This window comes from Camelina sativa, chromosome 7, assembly GCF_030686135.1.
Source record: "Camelina sativa cultivar CO46 ecotype springtype chromosome 7, ASM3068613v1".
NCBI lineage: Eukaryota > Viridiplantae > Streptophyta > Magnoliopsida > Brassicales > Brassicaceae > Camelina > Camelina sativa.
The window spans coordinates 2,089,921-2,109,155 of NC_141886.1; the positions used below are offsets into that span (position 1 = coordinate 2,089,921).

A 19,235-nucleotide genomic window follows, 5' to 3' on the forward strand; every position below is an offset into this window, starting at 1 on the left:
AAATATTTTTTTTGCATGATGACATAGCCTAAATTAAGAAATTAAAGTTTGAACTATGAAGTGTTTATATCGAAAGATCCGCCATAGTTTCCAGACCTACTATTGATACGAAAAGATCGTATATTTAGGGACGTGAACATGGATCTCCGATCTCCTCGATCGTTGACCGAAAAAAGGAAAGCAAATGGACCCTCTCTACGCATAAACCACACTATTAAACTATTAATATTCTTCGACATTACAAATCAGCTAATTACTTTCGTGTAATCAAATGGTGGAAAGTGAAGATGTAGATGTGTGTATATATGGCAACCCATATGCATGATTATTGCCTTGAATACCGCAAACCTTTTAGATTGGATGTCCAGTGGATCTGCTACAAAGTTCATTCAATAAAAAAACTTTTAGTTTGTCATATATTCCCTCTTGTCTTTTTAATAACTCAGTCCTGTTTTAATGAATAAAGAATTACGATTCCTACTTGTATTTCTATACTGTATTTATACAATTGTTTTCTAAATAGTAAATATCCATACCTAAAGATCAACTAGCTAGCACATGAATACATTTATAGAGCAATATGTAGCTTAAGCGTGTGTAGTTTGAAATTGAGGTGAAAAATAAATGAAATTAAGTTGTAGTTTGAAATGGATTTTCCATGTATATCAAATTAATGTACTTTTAAATAACTAAGTTCTATAAAGATATAATAAAGTTTTACAAATAAAGAACCATTTAGTTTAGACAGACACACTACAAAAAAAAGATGGTATTACATCATTTATATTATATTTTTGCATCAGATTTAAATGATACAAAAATAATTTACATCACTTTAATGAATAATTTATTTTTGGTTGATGCAAATAATTCGCATCGGTTGAGACAAATATTTGTATCGATTATTGTAATCGAAGTTATTATGTATCAATTGCAAAAAATGATACTAATTTTGCATCAGTTAATATAAATGATTTTAATATTTGTTTCGGTTATAGTAAGTGATGCTAAATATTTATGTCAATTTTAAATAGCTGATGTTAAGACAATATCAGTTTTAATAAATGATTCAAATAATAGTATATTTTACAATTAAAATTTTAAATCAAATCAAATATGAATAATCGATAAATTTAGTGTTAATTTTTAGAAATAATTATAATAGTTTTGCTATTTTCAATAATCAATAATTATAAATAAAATAATATAAAAATCATAAATTTCATAGAAACATGAATACATTGTTCAGAATTAAAAAACAAATTCCAAAATCATAAACACTTTTGTTCCTAATCCTTTAGCTCTTTTCATCAACGGTGAATTACAGAGACATATGTCTCTATAATCTCCATCACGCCTGCTCAGCTCCTTCTAGGTCTCATAATCCTAGAAATATTAATTGACATCATAGAAAAATGTTTTTATCTAATCTCACGGTCTCTCTCACCATCCTTCATCATCTTGATATCAAAAGTTGTAGTAAATGGAACCACTGTGACCTTAGCCTGAGGATTGTACACCGTTGACATTTTTTTTGCGATGACTTCTACGATCTTCTTCACCAGTTACACAAACGTAGACATGAACGATTGGCGCTCTAGGGACGGTGGCATGGTTCGTTCTTCTCAGTGTGCTTGGATGGCATATGAAAGGGCAAATCACTGTAAAGTTAATAATGTATTAATAAGGTATATTGATAAAAGAAAGAAGATGAGGAAGAAGAAAAAGAAGATAAAGAAGAAGTTATATTAAAAAGAATTTTAAGAAACTGTTAAATAATGCAAAGTAAACGTAGATTTCTAGAGAATTTTAGATAAGTTAGGATTCACATGATAGTGGGGAAAATGAATATTCTGTTTTCAACAATATCTTAAATCATTGTATAATGAAGGAAAGAAACAAAAAACTGACGCCCATTTTTAAAAAAAATGAAAAGAAAAGAGACTTTTTTTTTTGGTTCCTCAATAAAAAAAAAGTGATGTGAAGTCATTAAAAAAGCTGATGCTAAACTACCAGTTTTATAGAAAGTTAAGAACCGATACAGTTTTTTTTATGTAATTAGTATAATTTAATCAGCATCACTTTTAGTGATGTAAATCATATATCATTTTCTTTAGTGATGTTAATATAAATTAATAAACATATCAATGATTTAAGTGATGTAAATTTTTATATTTGCATCAATATGTAAAATTGATACAAATTAATTTAGTTTTGCATCAATTTTAATCAATTGATGCCACACATAATCGGTTATTGCAACTGATGTTACGTTTTAATTTTTGTATCAATTATAAATAAATAATTTAATATAGTATCATTTAGTTTAATGATTCAATTTAAGTGATTTAACTTAAGCTGTTTTTTGTAGTGACATGTATGTAGTTTTCGACAGTCCATATGCATATAGACGTATGTTTTGGTCTAATTCTTTGACACTTAAAGTACAATAATCATCTCAATAACAAGGTCCATATGCTCAGAATCAATCAACACATTGTCGACTCATTTTTTTTTTTTTAATATCTTATGTTGGTCAGCTTTTTAAAGATGGAAATAATAATAATAATAATACTCTTCCATTAATTATATATACTTTATAGTTATATTAAGTATAATTTTGTTGATATATATGGGAGAAAGGCGATGAGACATTGAGGATCGAACGGCACACGTAAGTGTAACTTTACGTGGCTCTCTTTTGCCTTTGATACAATGCATTATAAATTTATAATCTCTCTAAGAGTCGTCGACGACCAAACCAACTTGCCTAATTGATATTCCTCGTACTCTTTAGTCCCCATCTTCTGTTTGCTTTTTTTTTTTAAAAACGAAATTACACATTGCTATATTTTGTTCTTGTTAAAAATATTAATCCTAATTAGTTTAAAACTAAATATATATCGTCTCTCTCCGACAATCATCCCTAATTAATAGCTCCGGAGCATTTATGTACGTGGTTGGTCTAATAGAGAGAGATTGGTCGTTTTCATGAGTGATGTTAGCATGAAATTATATTTTGCTATCCAAAATTTTGGAGTATGATTAGGTTCAGAGAATCATAGGAAAGAAAAATAGGGTGACAAAGACAAGAAGAATAAACATACTTTTATGGGTTTAACTTTTTATTTTATCGAACTTTAATTAATTAAGAATCACAGATTGAAAGGGAAATTATGAGAAAAGAAAACATGTATCTGCTTCTCAGAGGTCACTGGGTTCATTGCATTTAACCTAATATATCAATTTTATGGTACAAATTCAATTAATTAGAGTCATGGTCACGGTCATGTCTAGCTAGATTTCAACAAAAACAATGTTTACGTACATTTTCTTTTTCAGAACGAGTTTTAAAAGTTGATTACATGACCAGTTTAATTTGAAAGTGAAAATCCAGTTTGTATATTAAGCAAACATAGAGAAAACCCGGTTTAGATCATTAATTAAAAGAGAAATTACCGGTTTTCACTTTTAGCTACCCTCCGGTGTAGGTTGAAACACCACAACCTTAACCAGAGGCTTTGGATCTGACGTAATGGTTAAAATATAGTATGTGTTTGGCTTTTAGTTCTAGAACCTTAACAAGAGGTTTATCCAGAGGCTTAACCAGAAGCTTAACCAGAGGCTTTTAATCCAATCATCCTTATAGTTGATTTTTAACTACATAATAATGTGGAAGCGTTGATTTTTTTTCTCCAACCAAGCGGTATATTTTGCACTATAATAGTGTGATTCCTTTTGTTGTACAGTACACTATTATATATAGTGTTTTTCTGTAGCGACAACAAACACTAAAATATTATATTATTTTTTATTTTCAAATGTTATTCTATTTTAAAATAGCTTAATTATAGTAGATTAAATATAATTTGTATTGTTTTTTAAGTATAAATAGCTTAATTATAGTAGATTAAATATAATTATATTATAAATATAATTATAATTAAAATAATATATCAAAATAGTTTTGTAGTTTTTTTTGGTGAAAGAGAGGGGATAAATCCCCTTAGTTTTATTAAAAAGTAACTATAGAATTACATCCCAACTTGACGAGGAAACGCAGTTCCATTCGCATCCTCCTAAACATTGAAAACATAATAAAAAATTTAAATAATAAAGAGAATCTTTAGTTAAGTAATATAATAGTAGAAAATAATATTTTTAGTATAATATGTGCTGATCAATTGGTGACAGTTTGACCTGTGGAAAGGTTGTTAAAGGGTGAGGACCAGAGTTCGAGGAACGCCTGGCGCACCAATAACCTATTGGTGGATTGGGATATCCACAATGATGAGTTAGAATCGATGTTCTGCAGAGCCAGCTTGAGGTCTGTTAAGACGACTAGCGTGAGACTAGCAGGGTCCACGGACAGTCTATTGGGACAGCTAACATTGGGCTAGTGGGGTTCGTGGGATGGATTGTCATATAAAATTACACCAAATACAGTGTTATTTCAGCACTAAAATTGTGTTGCGGTGGAAGATGTCCTAAGTTGAAACCACAATGCGCAATATGGTCATTGTCAGCGCAAAAGGCTCACGTATACTTTCATGTTCTTGATTCACCTTCATATTGTAGTATCGTTCAATGTGTTTCATTATTATTGCTATGTTATTTGTTAATTTGTGAAGAAAAAATTACTTTTCAATCAATATTACTATGAGTATATACTATGAATACATATCTAGAGATCCAACTGGAAACACACAAAAACCAAGGAAATGTTAGCCTCCAAATAGAACAAAATTGATTATCTTGAAGTTTCTGCCATTGTGGACTACCATTTTTGCCCGTATAAAGTTTCCATATATACAGATCTTCAAATGGTTTGGGATGACAAAACCTTTTACGAAACAAAATACTCAGAGGTATAAGACCAAGATCCTCCGACTTCTCCTATCCCTCTGCTTGCTTCCGTTTTCAATCTCTCCTTTCTCTCAGTCTTCCCCGACAATGGGTGAACAAGTAAGTTCTTTTTTCTATTGATTGATTTGGTCATTTAGAGACAATATGTTTTATGGAGTAAGGAAATCTTCTTTTTCCTTTGATACCAATTTTTTTTTTGTTTCTTGCACAGTACCGTATGCTTATTGGTGCAGTGACTTCTAAGCATGTCGCCAAGGCTCTGAAAGTCTCTACCAAAACACAAAGACATTATTGGTAAGATCCACTATCTTTTGGTATTGGAGAGAGAAACTTTTAAGCACTTTGTTTATTTATTTTCCTTTTTTTTTCCTTACATATGCTTATTGCTTAGTGCCGGAGCACCGTGAGAATTCTTTTATTTTGTATCGCGATAGTGCTGAAACTTAGGCTGTGATTGAGAACAACTAGAAGCAGATTTTAATGCTTTTTTTTTTTGTAAAAACTGCATTTTTCATATCAGTAGTTTTTATATAAGTTGCGTTTTCTTTAACAAAAAATAAATAAATGCGGTTTTACCTAAAGGATTTAGCCTTGTACAGCCTTTCCAAATAGGTGCACTATTTACCGTGCGGTTTTAAAAAAAAAACGCCAAAATATATATTTCTTAGATTTTTAATATACTAATAATTAGATATTTTTTATCCAAATAATACACAGGCAAAGAAAAAATAACTTATCTGTTTTCTCTATCCTATTCAAGTAATTTTTTAGAATGCATTAAAAAAATATGTAGTAATATATAGTAGTAATTTTAGTAGTATATATGCATTGCATATATAACCATTAATAAATCCAATCTTTCTAATAACAAATAGATTTTTTTGAAACTTTTAATATAATAACAAATGGATTTGTCATGGTCATACATAGCTAAAAGTTGATTACGTAACCAGTTTAATTTAAAAGTGAAAATCCAGTTTGTATATTAAGGAAACACTAGATTTTAACCCGTGGTACACCACATGCATATAATTTCATTATTATTTATATTTTATATTGTATTTGTTTGTTAAATATTGGATGTTTTCCAAATAGAGGAAAAACTAAATTTTCCGACTGTTTGTGCGGCTATAAGTTTATATTAATTTTCTAACCTGCAATATTTTTCATGACCATTTGTTTGCTATATTTGTTTTGTTTAGTGTTTGAGATTCTATTTTGATTTTTAATTATTATAACAAATAATAAGGGATTCAAATACATGGTAAGTCATTTATACGCTATGATTAAGTCACATTTTTCCTAATGATTTAATTATTTTACACAATCTTAATTAAATCAACTTAATTTTTATATGTCAAATATTATAATGTTAATAATATTGACAAATAATAAAATAAAAATTTAATCCGTATTAGCATAAATTTAATAATATTTTATTGATTCCAACATGTCTTCTTTATAACCCTATATAACCATATTATAAAGTATTTTAATAAATTTTAATTTTACATATTCGTAATATTTTAAAATTTTATTAAGTGTATATATATTAAATATAATATTTAAATAACTGTGAATCAAAGTTATCTTAAGTTAAGAATCATAGCTCATAAGATTTTTGGAAAACAAAATAGGAATCATATTGTTGTTTTCTTTGTTTGCAAAAGATTTAGAGATATAAATATCTATAATACACAATAGAATGTGTTGTTAAATATATTTCTGTTTCCATATTAATTATGTTGTGTTTTTAGTTGGAATGATCTGTAAACTATTCAGGAAATAAAATATGAAATAATGCTATTTTTGGAAAAAAATTAGTGATTTACTTTGTAAATAAGTTTTTAAATAAGTACAAATAGAAAGGTAGAACCCAAAATGTACTTAAGAAAATATAGATCAAATCCAGTTTTATCAATAAATTAAAGAGAAAGTCCGGTTTTGATCATTAATTAAATGAGAATTTACCGGTTTTCCTTTTATCAACCTTTCCCGGTTTAGGTTGAAACACCACAACCTTCACCAGAGGGTTTGGATCTGACGTAATGGCGGCGAACATGTCTAAAACCCTAGAATCGTACCGTTCGGCGTTCGCCGGTCGAGTTTTTTTTCAAACAAAGGTTTGAACTTTAAACTTTGATCTCGTCCCTCGGGAGCAAACTCGGACCAATTGTAAATCTTGATTCGTATAGAGAATGGCGGCGAATGGGTACCGTCTCTAAACTTGTTACATTCTTTGTCGACATTGGTTTGATCTTTAAAGTTCTCATTTTTTTTTCTTGTTCTGGGATTTGATCACAGGCTAATGGCGGCGTCCAATGTGTTTCTCCATCGTCCTGAGAATCGCAATTTCTCGTTTTCCTCTAGAACGAGTCAAACGGCTCTGATCGGTGTTAAAGGCCGTGTTACTTTCATGGGCAATGTGAAACGCTGTTTTCCTGTGGTTTTGTCAATGGCAAAGACGGAGACTTCCGTGCAAGCCGTTGAGCCCGTTTCGCCTGGTTACGGCATATCCATCATGGTATCTGGTTATTTCACATACACTCTTGAGTTGTGATTGTGATGTCCCGGATAGAAAGTTATTGCCTTTTGTTAGAATTAGCGAATCTTTTCAGGTCAAGTTACAGTTTTTTGAAGCGAGTATGATCTTTGTGAGAGTGTTAATTGTAGGATCAAGCTAAGCCATTTGTTCTCTCTCTCTTTTTGTGCCTTAGGTGAATGGATGCAGTGGCAAAATGGGGAAAGCTGTCATCAAGGCGGCAGATTCTGCAGGAGTGAAGATTGTTCCTACATCATTTGGTTCTGCTGAAGAGGCTGGCCAGACAGTTGAGGTCTGTGGAAAGGAGATTCTTGTTCATGGTCCTACTGAAAGAGAGAAGGTTCTGTCTTCGGTGTTTGAGAAGTATCCTGAACTTATTGTTGTGGATTACACAATTCCCTCTGCAGTAAATGGTACACTCCTGTATCTTAGAAACTTCATTTTTTAACATTATCTTTCACTCGTAAGTGAACCTGATTAATGTGAATGTTTACAACACCACCTGATTTTTAGAAACTGTTTATCTGCATTAGTTGATTTCAAAGGTTGTTTTTTTGTTTTGTTTTGCAAAATGTAGATAACGCAGAGCTGTATGGCAAAGTAGGAGTTCCCTTCGTTATGGGTACAACTGGAGGAGACAGGACAAGATTGTATAAAACTGTCGAGGAATCAAATATTTATGCTGTGATCTCCCCACAGATGGGGAAACAGGTGCTTACTTAGTAGTCAATGTGTCATAAAAAGCTATAAATTATGTATATCAACTCCCACCCTTTGACCCATAATATCTATTCTTTGTCCACTAGGTTGTTGCGTTTCTTGCAGCCATGGAGATCATGTCTGAGCAGTTTCCTGGTGCATTTGCTGGTTATTCCCTAGAGGTACTTCTTTTACTTTGAGATATTCATTTGATTTGAATTTATAGGTTGCAATACGGCTGATTGGCTGTAATCTCTATAGGTGCTGGAGTCTCATCAAGCCAGCAAATTGGATGCATCTGGTACTGCAAAAGCTGTTATTTCTTGCTTTCAGAAATTGGGTGTGTCTTACGACATGGACCAGGTGTTTTTTTTTTATCGTACTTCGTTTTTCTAAATTTATCATTCTCTTGGTAAAATCATCACCATTAAGACCATTTTGCTTACTTTTGAAATCAGATACAATTAATTCGAGATCCTAAGCAACAGATGGAGGAGGTGGGTGTTCCCGAGGAGCATATCTCGGGTCATGCTTTCCATCTCTATCACTTGACATCACCAGATAAAACGTACTTGCAAGACTGAAGACATTCATTGTCTCTCTCTCTCTTTTACTACTTCTCCATGTGCTTGGAAACTAAAAACAATCCTTTTCTTTTGCAGTGTGTCCTTTGAGTTCCAGCACAATGTTTGCGGAAGATCAATATATGCTGAGGGTACTGTCGATGCTGTGCTTTTCCTTGCGAAAAAGGTTAGACAGCTTCTTCTTCGAATGTTTCAAACGAATCAATGAACCTCTTAATATGTAAATCTGCTAAAAACACATTTTCATGAATTGCAGATCCGGTCTAAAGCAGAGAAGCGGATCTATAACATGATCGATGTCTTGAGAGAGGGAAACATGCGTTGAAACTACCAGAGTTGTTCAACCAAGGCTTACCAGAGCAAAACTCAGCTGTGAATTTTGTTGTTTAGCTTTCAGAAACTACTAGAGTTGTTCAACTAGTTATTGTTAGTTTTACTTTGCGCCTGCATTGTATTTTCTGTTGACAACCTTTAATTATATCTTGTCTTTCGATCTTTAAAAAGACTTAGATAAAATTGGAAGTGTATAGCCCAAAATTTATCAAGGTGACTTTTTTTTATGTTTTGAGGCAGCAAATCTAATGCAGGGATCGTGAATCACGACAAAATCTGCTGAGTATCTCAAGGGTTGAGGCATAATCACCGGTAGTTGGACAGTATCGAGCAGTGTGAGTAAGAGAATCTGATCCCTGTTTTGGCTTACGTAGATAAAAACTGGAATCTTTAGGTCGAAACTAGAACAATGTGTTAAGAATTATCCGCAAGTGTAGTAGTACAGGTTCCTAGCTCCCGTGGTTAAGTTTCTTCGTGGGCTCGATGTGTATAAGAGCAAGACTTAGGTTTATGTCTGGATGAAAGTAACTTGAGATTCTAAGGTTTAAGCTCCAACCTCCAAGGCACGAATGGTTAGCTCTTAAGTTGCTAATTTGGTAAGTATCAGTGTGAGTCCTAGGGGCATTGTTCCAAAGGGTGACTCAGTATCTTTATTCTTTACCTTTTGAGGATGAGAGTTGGAACTATGATCGAACCTCTTGTAGATGATCGCATTGTAGCTAGGATGTTAGAGAAACGTTCATACGCATGATTTAGAAGAGGTTGCGAAACTAAATATAGAGATGTCAGTTTTTAACATCAAAGGAGAATCAAAACTCCAGAAGCTACAGGGCAAGGGAATTAGAAAGTTCCTTAAATTATTGGTTTCTTAACTGCAGCGATCAAAGATTTGAGGAATGGTTACACACCGCGACATTATCGATCTAGAAACCGATGGTCCAAGATTTGATTTGATGGGAAGTTAGATATATGCCTGGTGGCAAATTAGTCTCTGATAACTGATGAGGAAGAAGATGAAGTTATCTACAGACGTGTGGCAATGATTTCTTTACTATTCGGATTATATATTAGAATTTTCGATAATTTGTTGTTTGTTCTTTGCATCGAAAAGGTAAGAGTAATATTTCAAGAACATTTTTAGGCATTGATTAATCGATCCATAGAACAAGTTTAGAGTTATTCATTTGTTTTTACTTTGTATGTTTCCATTAAGAAAAGGGTTTATTCCAAAGCATATGCTTAAGAATATCCAAAGAATATTCTTGTCTGGAATCATGTTCTTGTCAATGTCTGTACTTCTACAATCCCAAAACTTGTTTTTATACATCTTTTAACTTCCATGAACATTACAGGGTTTTTTTTCTTTTCTCTTTTGCAACCCTTGAATGTATTTGTTGATTGACATCTATGCATATCGGTCATCCTCGTGTTGATCGATTCGTTAAGATGACCATCAACAAACGCTTTCGTGGTTTTGCATCGCCTCTTGATGATGTTTTTAGCGTCTTTGTGACCATTTTCTCTAGTCAAAGCAGCCCAGGAAGTAGTTTGCATCACCTAGAACATTGAAAAGCTTCTTAGGGATTTCTTTCTAAGTTTGTAACTTCTCTGACATGGTTTTGTTCTTTTTTTTTTTTTTGCAGTCGTCTATGGTCTAGTATTTGCAGTCGTCACATATTTAATTTGAAGAGGAATCCCAAAATCTCTGAAGCTCACTGGATTAAAAAACTGTTAAGCCGCAGGGTTTCTATATCTTGAAATTCAAAGCAAGACTAGAATTGAATTTTGAGAATATCAGTTTATGGGTTTTTGTGTGTAGAAAGATGTATGATATCTGTAAAGAAAATAGACAAGTGTGTTAAAATGACAGTCAGTACTTATAGTCGATCTAAGATAGTTACATACATCGAAGCTGTTGTGGTTGTGGAGAGATGGGACCAAAAAGTCAACGAAACAAGTCTTAAGTTGTTATGGTTTAGCTACTTCTTTGATCATTTGATGTATGTATAGTTGTTGACTTTCATAGCATTTATTTCTGCTCTGGTTCCACTAGATTCCTTATTTCTAGAAAGAAACACATAAAGGTTGTTTTCGTGGTTTATAAAAAGATCAGATTCAGAATAATTCCTAAAACTGTTTGGCATTTTAGCATTAAATCATCAAAATCGATTAGAGTTTATCTTCGGGACCATTAGGACTATGACTATTGACTAGCTAGGTCGAGTGGCCCCATTATCACCCCCTTATATCGGTCGAGTTGTGTATTACGTCAACTCTTGGGAAGCTCTATTTTGGATGCTTCTATACCCAAAGGACAACAACATCTCTATTTTCTCACTTCAATACGTACTTAAGCGATATCATAGTTAGTCAAAATTAAACAACATAAAATAATAATACTCGTATCTTTTCAATAAGAACGTCAAAAGTTAGCCATCTTTAAATTTTAAACTAAAAAAAAGATTTATATTTCGTTAGTGAACACGTTCTTTACGCAAGTCTCAAACTAACACCGTGTACAGCGCATCGTCAACTGTACACTATTAGGTGAAGACTTTTGGAAACATAGTAAAAATATTATATTTTGATAACGCACTGCTAAAGTTTTCTTCGTTTTTTTCGGTATAGAGCCACAAATTAATGTAAATGTGAAACTAAACCCCAAAACTTTACACATCAATATCGGAATATCACCCCGAAGTACAAAATTTACATTCTTTCCCCCGACGACTTCAGACTTTCACCCATCATGACACAAAACAAGATCATGCAAATAAACCTTTTTTTTTGTTTTATTTAATTCTTTGGATGGATAAATTATTCACCTGAGACACAAGAGAACAATCTATGGCTTCTATTCCTCACAAGCTGTCCTCGCCGTGACGGAGAACAACCGATATCTCCGCCACCGTCTGCGCCAGATCTTCTTCCTTCCCGACAAGACATCGAAGAGAAATCTCCGACCGACCAACCACGGCGGTGACGACTTTGTTGAACACCAACGTTATTCATCTCTATATGGTCAAAAGACGACGAAGGTCGAGATACAACGGAGTGATCAGGTTTAGCGGCGAAAGGGAAATGGTCGTAGTCGTCGTAGGAATCTTTAGTCGTGCCGGTTGAGGAAGAGAGACACTCGTAACGCCGGCGAGTCATGTTTTTCTTCATAGCCTTAAACGCCATTGGAATCAAACCATCCATTGGTTCCTTTCTTCTTTTTGTTGCTCTCTCGTTTCTTTCTTTCTGTTGTTATGTTTTTTTTGTGTGTGCCTGTGTGTGTGTATATATGTATGATTGTTGAAGAAAGAACAATAGTAAAAAGGCAAAACAAGAAGAAGAGAGGAAGGAAGGGGTTTTATATGTGTTGTGTGTGTGGAGGTTGGGGACTCGGAAGGTTTATTGGGTTGGGTAGTGGTTTGGTAAATTACTCAATACATACCCTCCATCAATTTTTATTTGTCTATCTTTCTTTTCCCTTTTTATACTTTACAAATGGTTGTTGACAAAAAAAAAAAAAACAATGGTTTCTCAAATTTCTTTTATTTTCTGTTAACTATATAAAGTCTATAACTAAAGTATATTTGTTGAATTTATATTTTTATGGGATTTCACTGTTTTTAGTGTTATTTTCTCCTTTGATTTTTCTATTTAAAACCACATACATAGATTAAGAACTATTTGTGACTAATTTAATAGTTTGCAAGATTTCATATTAAATTTTCCATTTAAAAAAAAATAACAAACCTTATTATAGCATTATGACGGCTGAGAACAATAGTCATTCGGCCAAGAAGAAGTCATCAAGTAAGTAGTCAATATAATTGATTCTTAAATTACTGTTCTCTAATCTAGAAAATCAAATAATGAAAGAGTTGCAAGATTTGAGACTTTTTATTTAAAATTATGCTAATTACTTTTAGATACTGTACGTAGAGACTATTCATAGATCTATCTACTACTGATTACCAAAATTAAACTTGTAAAACAGGATTGACATTGGTGGAATAATAAAACGAATCATTAGAAGAAAAAAAAAACAAAAAAACATGGAGGCATATAAATATGCGAAACGCGAAATGAGAGAATCACTCTCCCAAAAAAAAAAAAAAAGAAGAGTGTCTTTGCTCTTTCCCGCTAATCTCTTTGATTGCTAAATCCTTCACTCGCTAAACCCTAATTTGTCCCACTGTAATCTTTCATCACCAACAATGGCTGATCAACAAACCCTAGATTCCTCTACTCCTTCTCCTCCTCCTCCTCCTCAATCCGATGATCTGTCTCATTCCCCAGCTCCTCCGCTCTCAAGTCGCCTCAACGCTAGTGCTCCGGAGTTCGTTCCTGCTCGACCGAGGATGATGATCCCACCTCCGCCTCCTCATATGTACCTCCACTACCCTTCTCCGCCTCTGTTTACTGGACCTCACGAGCGGCGTAGAGACCGTAAGAAGAAGGAGCAACCCGAAACTGGAGCTTCTGTTTCCATTGATCCTAAGAGTGGTTTACCTGAGGATACAGTCCAGAAGATAGTTAAACAGGTAAAAAGCTTCAATCTTTACCCCTTTCTTATCCCGTTTTTTTGACCATAACTGCTCATCAAGTATCCTAGATTAAAAAAAAAAAAAAATCTCTGCTTTGCTCCGATGTTTTAATGTCAGGTAGAATACTATTTCGGTGACTTGAACTTGGCCACAACAGATCTTCTGATGAGATTTATCAGCAAGGACCCTCAAGGATATGGTAAGGAGTAGATGTCTATTGCTAACTCGTCGATTTTGAAACCCTTTTAAAGTTTTTTTTTATTTCTCTCGATCCATTGTGCTTTTGATTGGTCAATCTTGGTGTGTTCTAATTCAACAATGATGTTTCATTCTGGAACTTATCTCTCAGAAACTTAGTTTTTGGTGTTGCTATTTTCAGTGCCTGTACATGTAGTTGCATCTTTCAACAAAATTAAATCATTCATCAACAGTGACTCCCAGCTTGCCTCAGTGCTACAATACTCCTCAAAGTTTGTGGGTATCCCTTATGCTATTAATTTTATTTCATTTGTTCACTGTTTCTTCTTGGCTGCTCAATCCAAATTTGTCTGATAAATAACATCTTTTAAGCGTTAAGAACTCAGGTTTAACTTTTAACTCACTTTTCAGGTTGTTAGTGAAGATGGACAGAAAGTGAGACGCATATATCCCATTACCAAAATTGCTCTTGAAGAGTTACAGGTAGTTCACTTCATTCATTCTGTTTATTATATATGTAGTACCAGCTTCCTTCAATCACTCTATGACATTTCCATTACTTCACATTTGTAGCTTCTAACTATGAGAAACTTTGATTATGTACTTGCTTTGTAATAACAACTTAACATATTTAGTCCCGAATAGTGATTGCCGGAAATCTACCTGCGGATCATTGCTACCATAATCTCATGAAGATTTTCTCAGCTGTTGGAAGGTACTGCTAATCTATGTTATAAACCGAAGAATGACTTCTTGTTTTTCCTAGACCAGCTGCGATTTTTGCAGAGTCTCTGAAATTTGATCATTTATATGTCAGTGTGAAGCACATTCGGACCTGCCAGCCACAAAACTCTGGCAATGGTTTTCCATCAGCAGCTAGATCAGCTAACACTGATTTCAGTAACAAGGTGACTTAGACGCTCGCTATGTTGTTTTTGGTTTTGAAAATAGGGGAAGCTGCTGCAGTTTGTGCTGCTGTCATGCAAAATTGATGTTTCTTTACTTTGTTTTGTATAAATAGGTCCACGCCTTTTGACAATGTGATAACTTGTAGGCTAATGTTATTGTGCAGGTTGCTGAATTAAATGAAGAAAGAAACTGGAGGAGTGGTCTTAGGGTGAGGTTGATGCTGCAGGATCAGGTACATTTAACATTGTTTAGAGATTGAAACAGCACTTATTAGTATTCTCGCCAGCCTCAGAGTTCCAATCGCTTTTTGTTGTGTTTGGTCATCTATAGACGAAAGAGCCAAAACATGTTCTTCAAGAAGGAGGAAGAAAGGAAGATGATGATGATAAAAAGTATGAAGATTGTGGAGGAGAAAGAGATGGTCATGTAAGTAGACAGACAAAAGCACTTGAAACTTTGGGTTAAGCTTTTCTTCTGCTGATATTCTCAGCTTTATATTTTCACATGAACAGGGAGAGGAGGAGGAACAAGGAGACAAGAAGAGAAGAGGGCATAACCGAGGTGGACAAGGACGAGGAAGAAGTCAGCAAAACCAAAACGAAAATTCAAAGCAGAACCAGAATTACCATAATGGGCGTGGGAATCATCATCCTTCAAACAATCAAATGCACAACAACACAGATCATCAAGTGAGCATGGGGAAGCAACAGCCACCACGAGGACCACGAATGCCAGATGGCACAAGGGGATTCTCTTTGGGGCGGGGAAAACCGGTAATTGTTCATCCTCAGTGAACCGGAGCTGGTTGGTATATAATGAAGGGAAAGGGTTAACTTCAAAGATCCACAAGAGAGAGATGGATCTTACTAGATATTTTACTCCATAAAAGAAAAACAAAAATTTTGTTACTTGGAATTATTAGATGGAGTTAGAAAAGTTTTGCCACATTTGCTTTCTTCTATCTTTCATAAACGGACCATTAGCTAGTTTGAATAATCCAATGTGCGGTCAATTAACTGAACCAAAGAGCATCTCAAAGCTAAACCGGAAATTAATTTGGTAAAATATGTCAATCATCTCTTCTTCACTGTTCACCTTGTTAGTTAGATTTCTTCACCTGAGATAATCAAAACTTATAAAGGAATCTTTGATTGCTCTTTCTTTGTAAAATCATCATCCAAGAGAACTGAATCGTCGTACGTTTACTTGGTTGGTGGAGATGAGTTCGGCTCTACCTTTGAAGCTTTTGTTACCTCTTACAACAGCAACAACAGCATCGCTACCTTCTCCGTTCCGATCCGAAAACCCTAATTTCTATCGCCGTCGTTCCTCTTCCTCTACTTCGTGTTCTTCCCAATCTCATTCTTCTTCTTCTTCTCCGCTTCTCTCTGTTAGACGACGCCGATTCAGATCCTCCTCTCCCTCCTCTATTCCCATGGTAATTTTCTGATTCTCTCTTACGGCCTTTTGATTCGTGATTGATTCGCCTCATCAATATGTTGGTGACTTGTTTTTTTTACTCATTAGTATAGAGAGAGGTTGAGTTCCATAGTACCACTGTGGTGCCAATTCATTGTTGATTTGCAATTCTCTATAAGAGTTCATTGGCATTGAATAAGATTAACGCCTGAACCTACCATCTGCAATTAAGAACTCTGTGGTCCGTTTTTATTGGTGCTATCAGATTCTATCACTTGTTTCATGATGAAGCCATTTTGAATGTTGTTGTTAAGTTTTAGTTTTCTTGGAACAGAAGATTTAATGAGCGCAGAAGTTATGGTTTACCAACTTCTTTGTTTCAAACTTTATGCTCACAACATCCCAAATTCCCAATCTCTCTGTGTCATGGTCTTTGTTTCTTAAATCAGCTATTGCATTTGGTTTTTCACTTATAATTTACTCCCAGGGGCTCTGTTTCTATGTTGTGCTGGTATATATATATATATATATAGTGCTTTCCTGAACACACGAGAGATCAAGAGGACGTAGAAGATATTTGGATTAGCAAAGAGGACAATGTGACATGTAGGTTTGATTCTGATGAAGACACCACCACTACCGGACTCAGGATTCCAACTCAGGCTCAGGCTATCGTTGAAGGACCTGGTTCAGTTACTGTGTCAGAGCTACAACCAGCCCCTGATGTGGATTATATACAAGTAAGTTAGCATAATTTTCGTAGACAAATACCATGGAAAATCAAATGTTTTTGAGCCTTTTAGGTTGTAACCATTATGTGAAAATTTGCAGGAGCTGTTGGCTATACAGCAACAAGGACCTAGATCAATTGGCTTCTTTGGAACAAGAAATATGGGTTTCATGCATCAAGAGCTCATTCAGATTCTTAGCTATGCTATGGTTATAACTGTAAGACCATTGGCCTGGCTACAACTTCTGAATCATATATTTGGCCCACCACATCTTATAACCCCTCTTCCCCTATGATTTTATCTTGCAGAAAAACCATATATACACTTCAGGTGCATCTGGAACCAATGCAGCTGTTATAAGAGGTGCACTTAGAGCAGAGCGACCAGAGCTTCTCACAGTTATCTTACCTCAAAGTCTGAAAAAACAACCCCCTGAGAGCCAGGAACTACTGTCAAAAGTAAGAGACTAGTTTCACAATTCTGTTTCCTTCAACACTCTAAATATTAACATCTGTCTGCTATTAATCTGGATCTCATCCATTCTTGGTTATGCTATAGTACAACTGAGTCTCCTTTGTTATGTCTGCAAAACAGGTACAAAACGTGATAGAAAAGCCTCACAACGACCATTTACCATTACTAGAAGCCAGCAGGTTTGTCACTAACTAACTCATACATACAGTAGCAAAACCGTGAAGAAGATGGCATTACGATATAGTGAAACATTGTAGAATAATTTTTCTGAGACGTATCTCTAAGTAAGTTAACTTGAAAATTGTTGGATTGCAGGCTTTGTAACATGGACATCATATCACAAGTGCAACAAATCATCTGCTTTGCGTTTCATGACAGTAAACTTCTCATGGAAACATGTCAAGAAGCCAAAAATCTCCGGAAGATTGTTACTCTCTTCTACCTCGATTGATTGATTTCAGTTTCCCACGTCTTCTGTCTTCTTACTGTTTTTGTTCATCTTCTTCTTTGAAAATAGATTCGGAGAAAGACAAGCTCCAATTGTATATTAGGATTCCTCATCTACACATATACACAACCTATTCTTTGTCATACATTCTAAAATTTCGATTGGTTTTGTAGGATCTCTCAATCATTTTAATGATAGTTTGTGGTTAAAGTTTCGTAAGATTGGCTTATCCATCATAACGTGATCAGAAACGAATGTATGTGATGGAGTTGGACGGTGAAGATTAGTCATCTTTTGTGGACTGCGCTTGTTTGGCATATTTCTAGCCGTAAGAAGCGCATTTCTAATTGGAGCTAAACCAAAAAATACACATAGGTCTCTCTAATACTAACACAATAACAACACAAAAACATAATAATAGACTGTTTAATTCCTAACAATTGTTTTTGTTTTGGTCAATACTGTATTAAGTAAAAATTGTTTTTGTTTTTAGACGAAATTGTTTTTTTTTTTGTTAAATTTTCTAAACGAAATTGTTTGTATCCTATATCATTCGATCGTGAAAAAGATACTAGGTTTAAATTTGTTTGGCTATACAAGTTTCCCAAATATTAATTTCATCTTATCCCTTTACAATGTAGGTCTCTCTAGTCTCTCTACGGAGTGGTAGGCCAATGGTTTATATATAGCGAACTAAAATTAACTTAAAAGGCCTCTCTACCTATCCTTAGGCCACCGATTATTTTTATTTTTAGCCAACTACATATTAACTTAAGGGTTATGTTGTGAACACGCCTAACGAAGATGGAGATATATTTGGAATATTGAATGAAAGGAGAAACAGGAACTCAACAGAACAAGGACATGCTTCTTCTTATGGTTTAAGTTCATCAACACTTTAGTTCGATATTTTAAATTACATTTCGTGATCCTAATTACACGGCATGCGGCAATAAATGTGTTTTGATTGACAAAACATCACATTTTTTTTCTGAATTGTTTGGTCATGCATGTGGATGTGAGATATCATCACCCCCTCATAATACATACTTTGCTATATGTTGTTATTGGCCAATTGCTTCTCCGTTTTCTTCTCCACTTGTCACGTTTCCCACTCATGTTTGGTTCCGTATGACCCGTACATTATTGCATTCTTTAATTGCTTAATTTATTTTAATATATGCATGGATCCGTAAATTCCTTGCCCTGCTTTTTTAAATAATTGGGATCGTGTAAACGTTTTATTGATAATTAAAGCTAAATCGGTTACTACCAATTTGAGTCGTCACATGCTTTGATCTTATGCTCCCTGCCATCAACATGCACTGTCCCTGACCATTTCCACTTGCTTTTTTTCTTCAGTTATTTATTATCAGAATACAACATAGATGATTTTAATGTAGGAACACGTTTGAGTTCTACTCTAAAAATCGTAAGAACTGGAACACAAAACTTACGTACACATTTGAATAAGAGTCCATTAATGTATTAGAC

General features: G+C 34.1%; 4 protein-coding genes and 1 long non-coding RNA gene across 5 annotated transcripts; 4 read left to right on the forward strand and 1 right to left on the reverse strand.

Moving 5' to 3' along the window:
* The first annotated feature begins 4,455 nt into the window (after positions 1 to 4,455).
* LOC104699924 (4-hydroxy-tetrahydrodipicolinate reductase 2, chloroplastic-like) lies at positions 4,456 to 9,207 on the forward strand. Its single transcript, XM_010415321.3, has 11 exons — positions 4,456 to 4,965; positions 5,078 to 5,160; positions 6,871 to 7,078; positions 7,171 to 7,390; positions 7,584 to 7,821; positions 7,986 to 8,119; positions 8,215 to 8,289; positions 8,369 to 8,470; positions 8,566 to 8,675; positions 8,770 to 8,857; positions 8,948 to 9,207. Exons 3-11 carry the CDS (start codon positions 7,065 to 7,067, stop codon positions 9,014 to 9,016), a joined length of 1,050 nt encoding a protein of 349 aa, XP_010413623.2. The 5' UTR covers positions 4,456 to 4,965; positions 5,078 to 5,160; positions 6,871 to 7,064; the 3' UTR covers positions 9,017 to 9,207.
* Positions 9,208 to 10,417: 1,210 nt separating this feature from the next.
* On the forward strand, positions 10,418 to 11,018 carry LOC147940746 (uncharacterized). Its single transcript, XR_015562231.1, has 2 exons — positions 10,418 to 10,567; positions 10,668 to 11,018. It is a non-coding gene; the product is annotated as an uncharacterized LOC147940746 (long non-coding RNA).
* Positions 11,019 to 11,590: 572 nt separating this feature from the next.
* On the reverse strand, positions 11,591 to 12,372 carry LOC104699925 (uncharacterized). Its single transcript, XM_010415322.2, has one exon. It carries the CDS (start codon positions 12,223 to 12,225, stop codon positions 11,842 to 11,844), a length of 384 nt encoding a protein of 127 aa, XP_010413624.1. The 5' UTR covers positions 12,226 to 12,372; the 3' UTR covers positions 11,591 to 11,841.
* A 736-nt stretch (positions 12,373 to 13,108) lies between these two features.
* LOC104699927 (la-related protein 6B-like) lies at positions 13,109 to 15,616 on the forward strand. Its single transcript, XM_010415324.3, has 9 exons — positions 13,109 to 13,559; positions 13,680 to 13,761; positions 13,942 to 14,036; positions 14,172 to 14,243; positions 14,396 to 14,475; positions 14,578 to 14,668; positions 14,833 to 14,901; positions 15,000 to 15,095; positions 15,182 to 15,616. The coding sequence occupies exons 1-9, from the start codon at positions 13,233 to 13,235 to the stop codon at positions 15,461 to 15,463; spliced, it is 1,194 nt and encodes a 397-aa protein (XP_010413626.2). The 5' UTR covers positions 13,109 to 13,232; the 3' UTR covers positions 15,464 to 15,616.
* A 28-nt stretch (positions 15,617 to 15,644) lies between these two features.
* Positions 15,645 to 17,960, forward strand: LOC104699928 (uncharacterized). Its single transcript, XM_010415325.3, has 6 exons — positions 15,645 to 16,107; positions 16,622 to 16,828; positions 16,920 to 17,036; positions 17,128 to 17,277; positions 17,414 to 17,472; positions 17,609 to 17,960. Exons 1-6 carry the CDS (start codon positions 15,889 to 15,891, stop codon positions 17,742 to 17,744), a joined length of 888 nt encoding a protein of 295 aa, XP_010413627.2. The 5' UTR covers positions 15,645 to 15,888; the 3' UTR covers positions 17,745 to 17,960.
* The last annotated feature ends 1,275 nt before the right edge of the window (positions 17,961 to 19,235 follow it).

Bases quoted from the DNA above. Each gene is read 5' to 3' on its own strand.
- LOC104699927 (XM_010415324.3), top strand. From the start codon at position 13,233: ATGGCTGATCAACAAACCCTAGATTCCTCTACTCCTTCTCCTCCTCCT. The intron at 13,560-13,679 runs GTAAAAAGCTTC...TTTTAATGTCAG, and splicing joins TCCAGAAGATAGTTAAACAG to GTAGAATACTATTTCGGTGA. The intron at 13,762-13,941 runs GTAAGGAGTAGA...TGCTATTTTCAG, and splicing joins CAAGGACCCTCAAGGATATG to TGCCTGTACATGTAGTTGCA.
- LOC104699924 (XM_010415321.3), top strand. The intron at 8,290-8,368 runs GTACTTCTTTTA...TAATCTCTATAG, and splicing joins TTGCTGGTTATTCCCTAGAG to GTGCTGGAGTCTCATCAAGC. The intron at 8,858-8,947 runs GTTAGACAGCTT...CATGAATTGCAG, and splicing joins TGCTTTTCCTTGCGAAAAAG to ATCCGGTCTAAAGCAGAGAA.
- LOC104699925 (XM_010415322.2), bottom strand. From the start codon at position 12,225: ATGGATGGTTTGATTCCAATGGCGTTTAAGGCTATGAAGAAAAACATG.
- LOC104699928 (XM_010415325.3), top strand. From the start codon at position 15,889: ATGAGTTCGGCTCTACCTTTGAAGCTTTTGTTACCTCTTACAACAGCA. The intron at 16,108-16,621 runs GTAATTTTCTGA...ATATATATATAG, and splicing joins CTCCCTCCTCTATTCCCATG to TGCTTTCCTGAACACACGAG. The intron at 17,278-17,413 runs GTAAGAGACTAG...TCTGCAAAACAG, and splicing joins GCCAGGAACTACTGTCAAAA to GTACAAAACGTGATAGAAAA.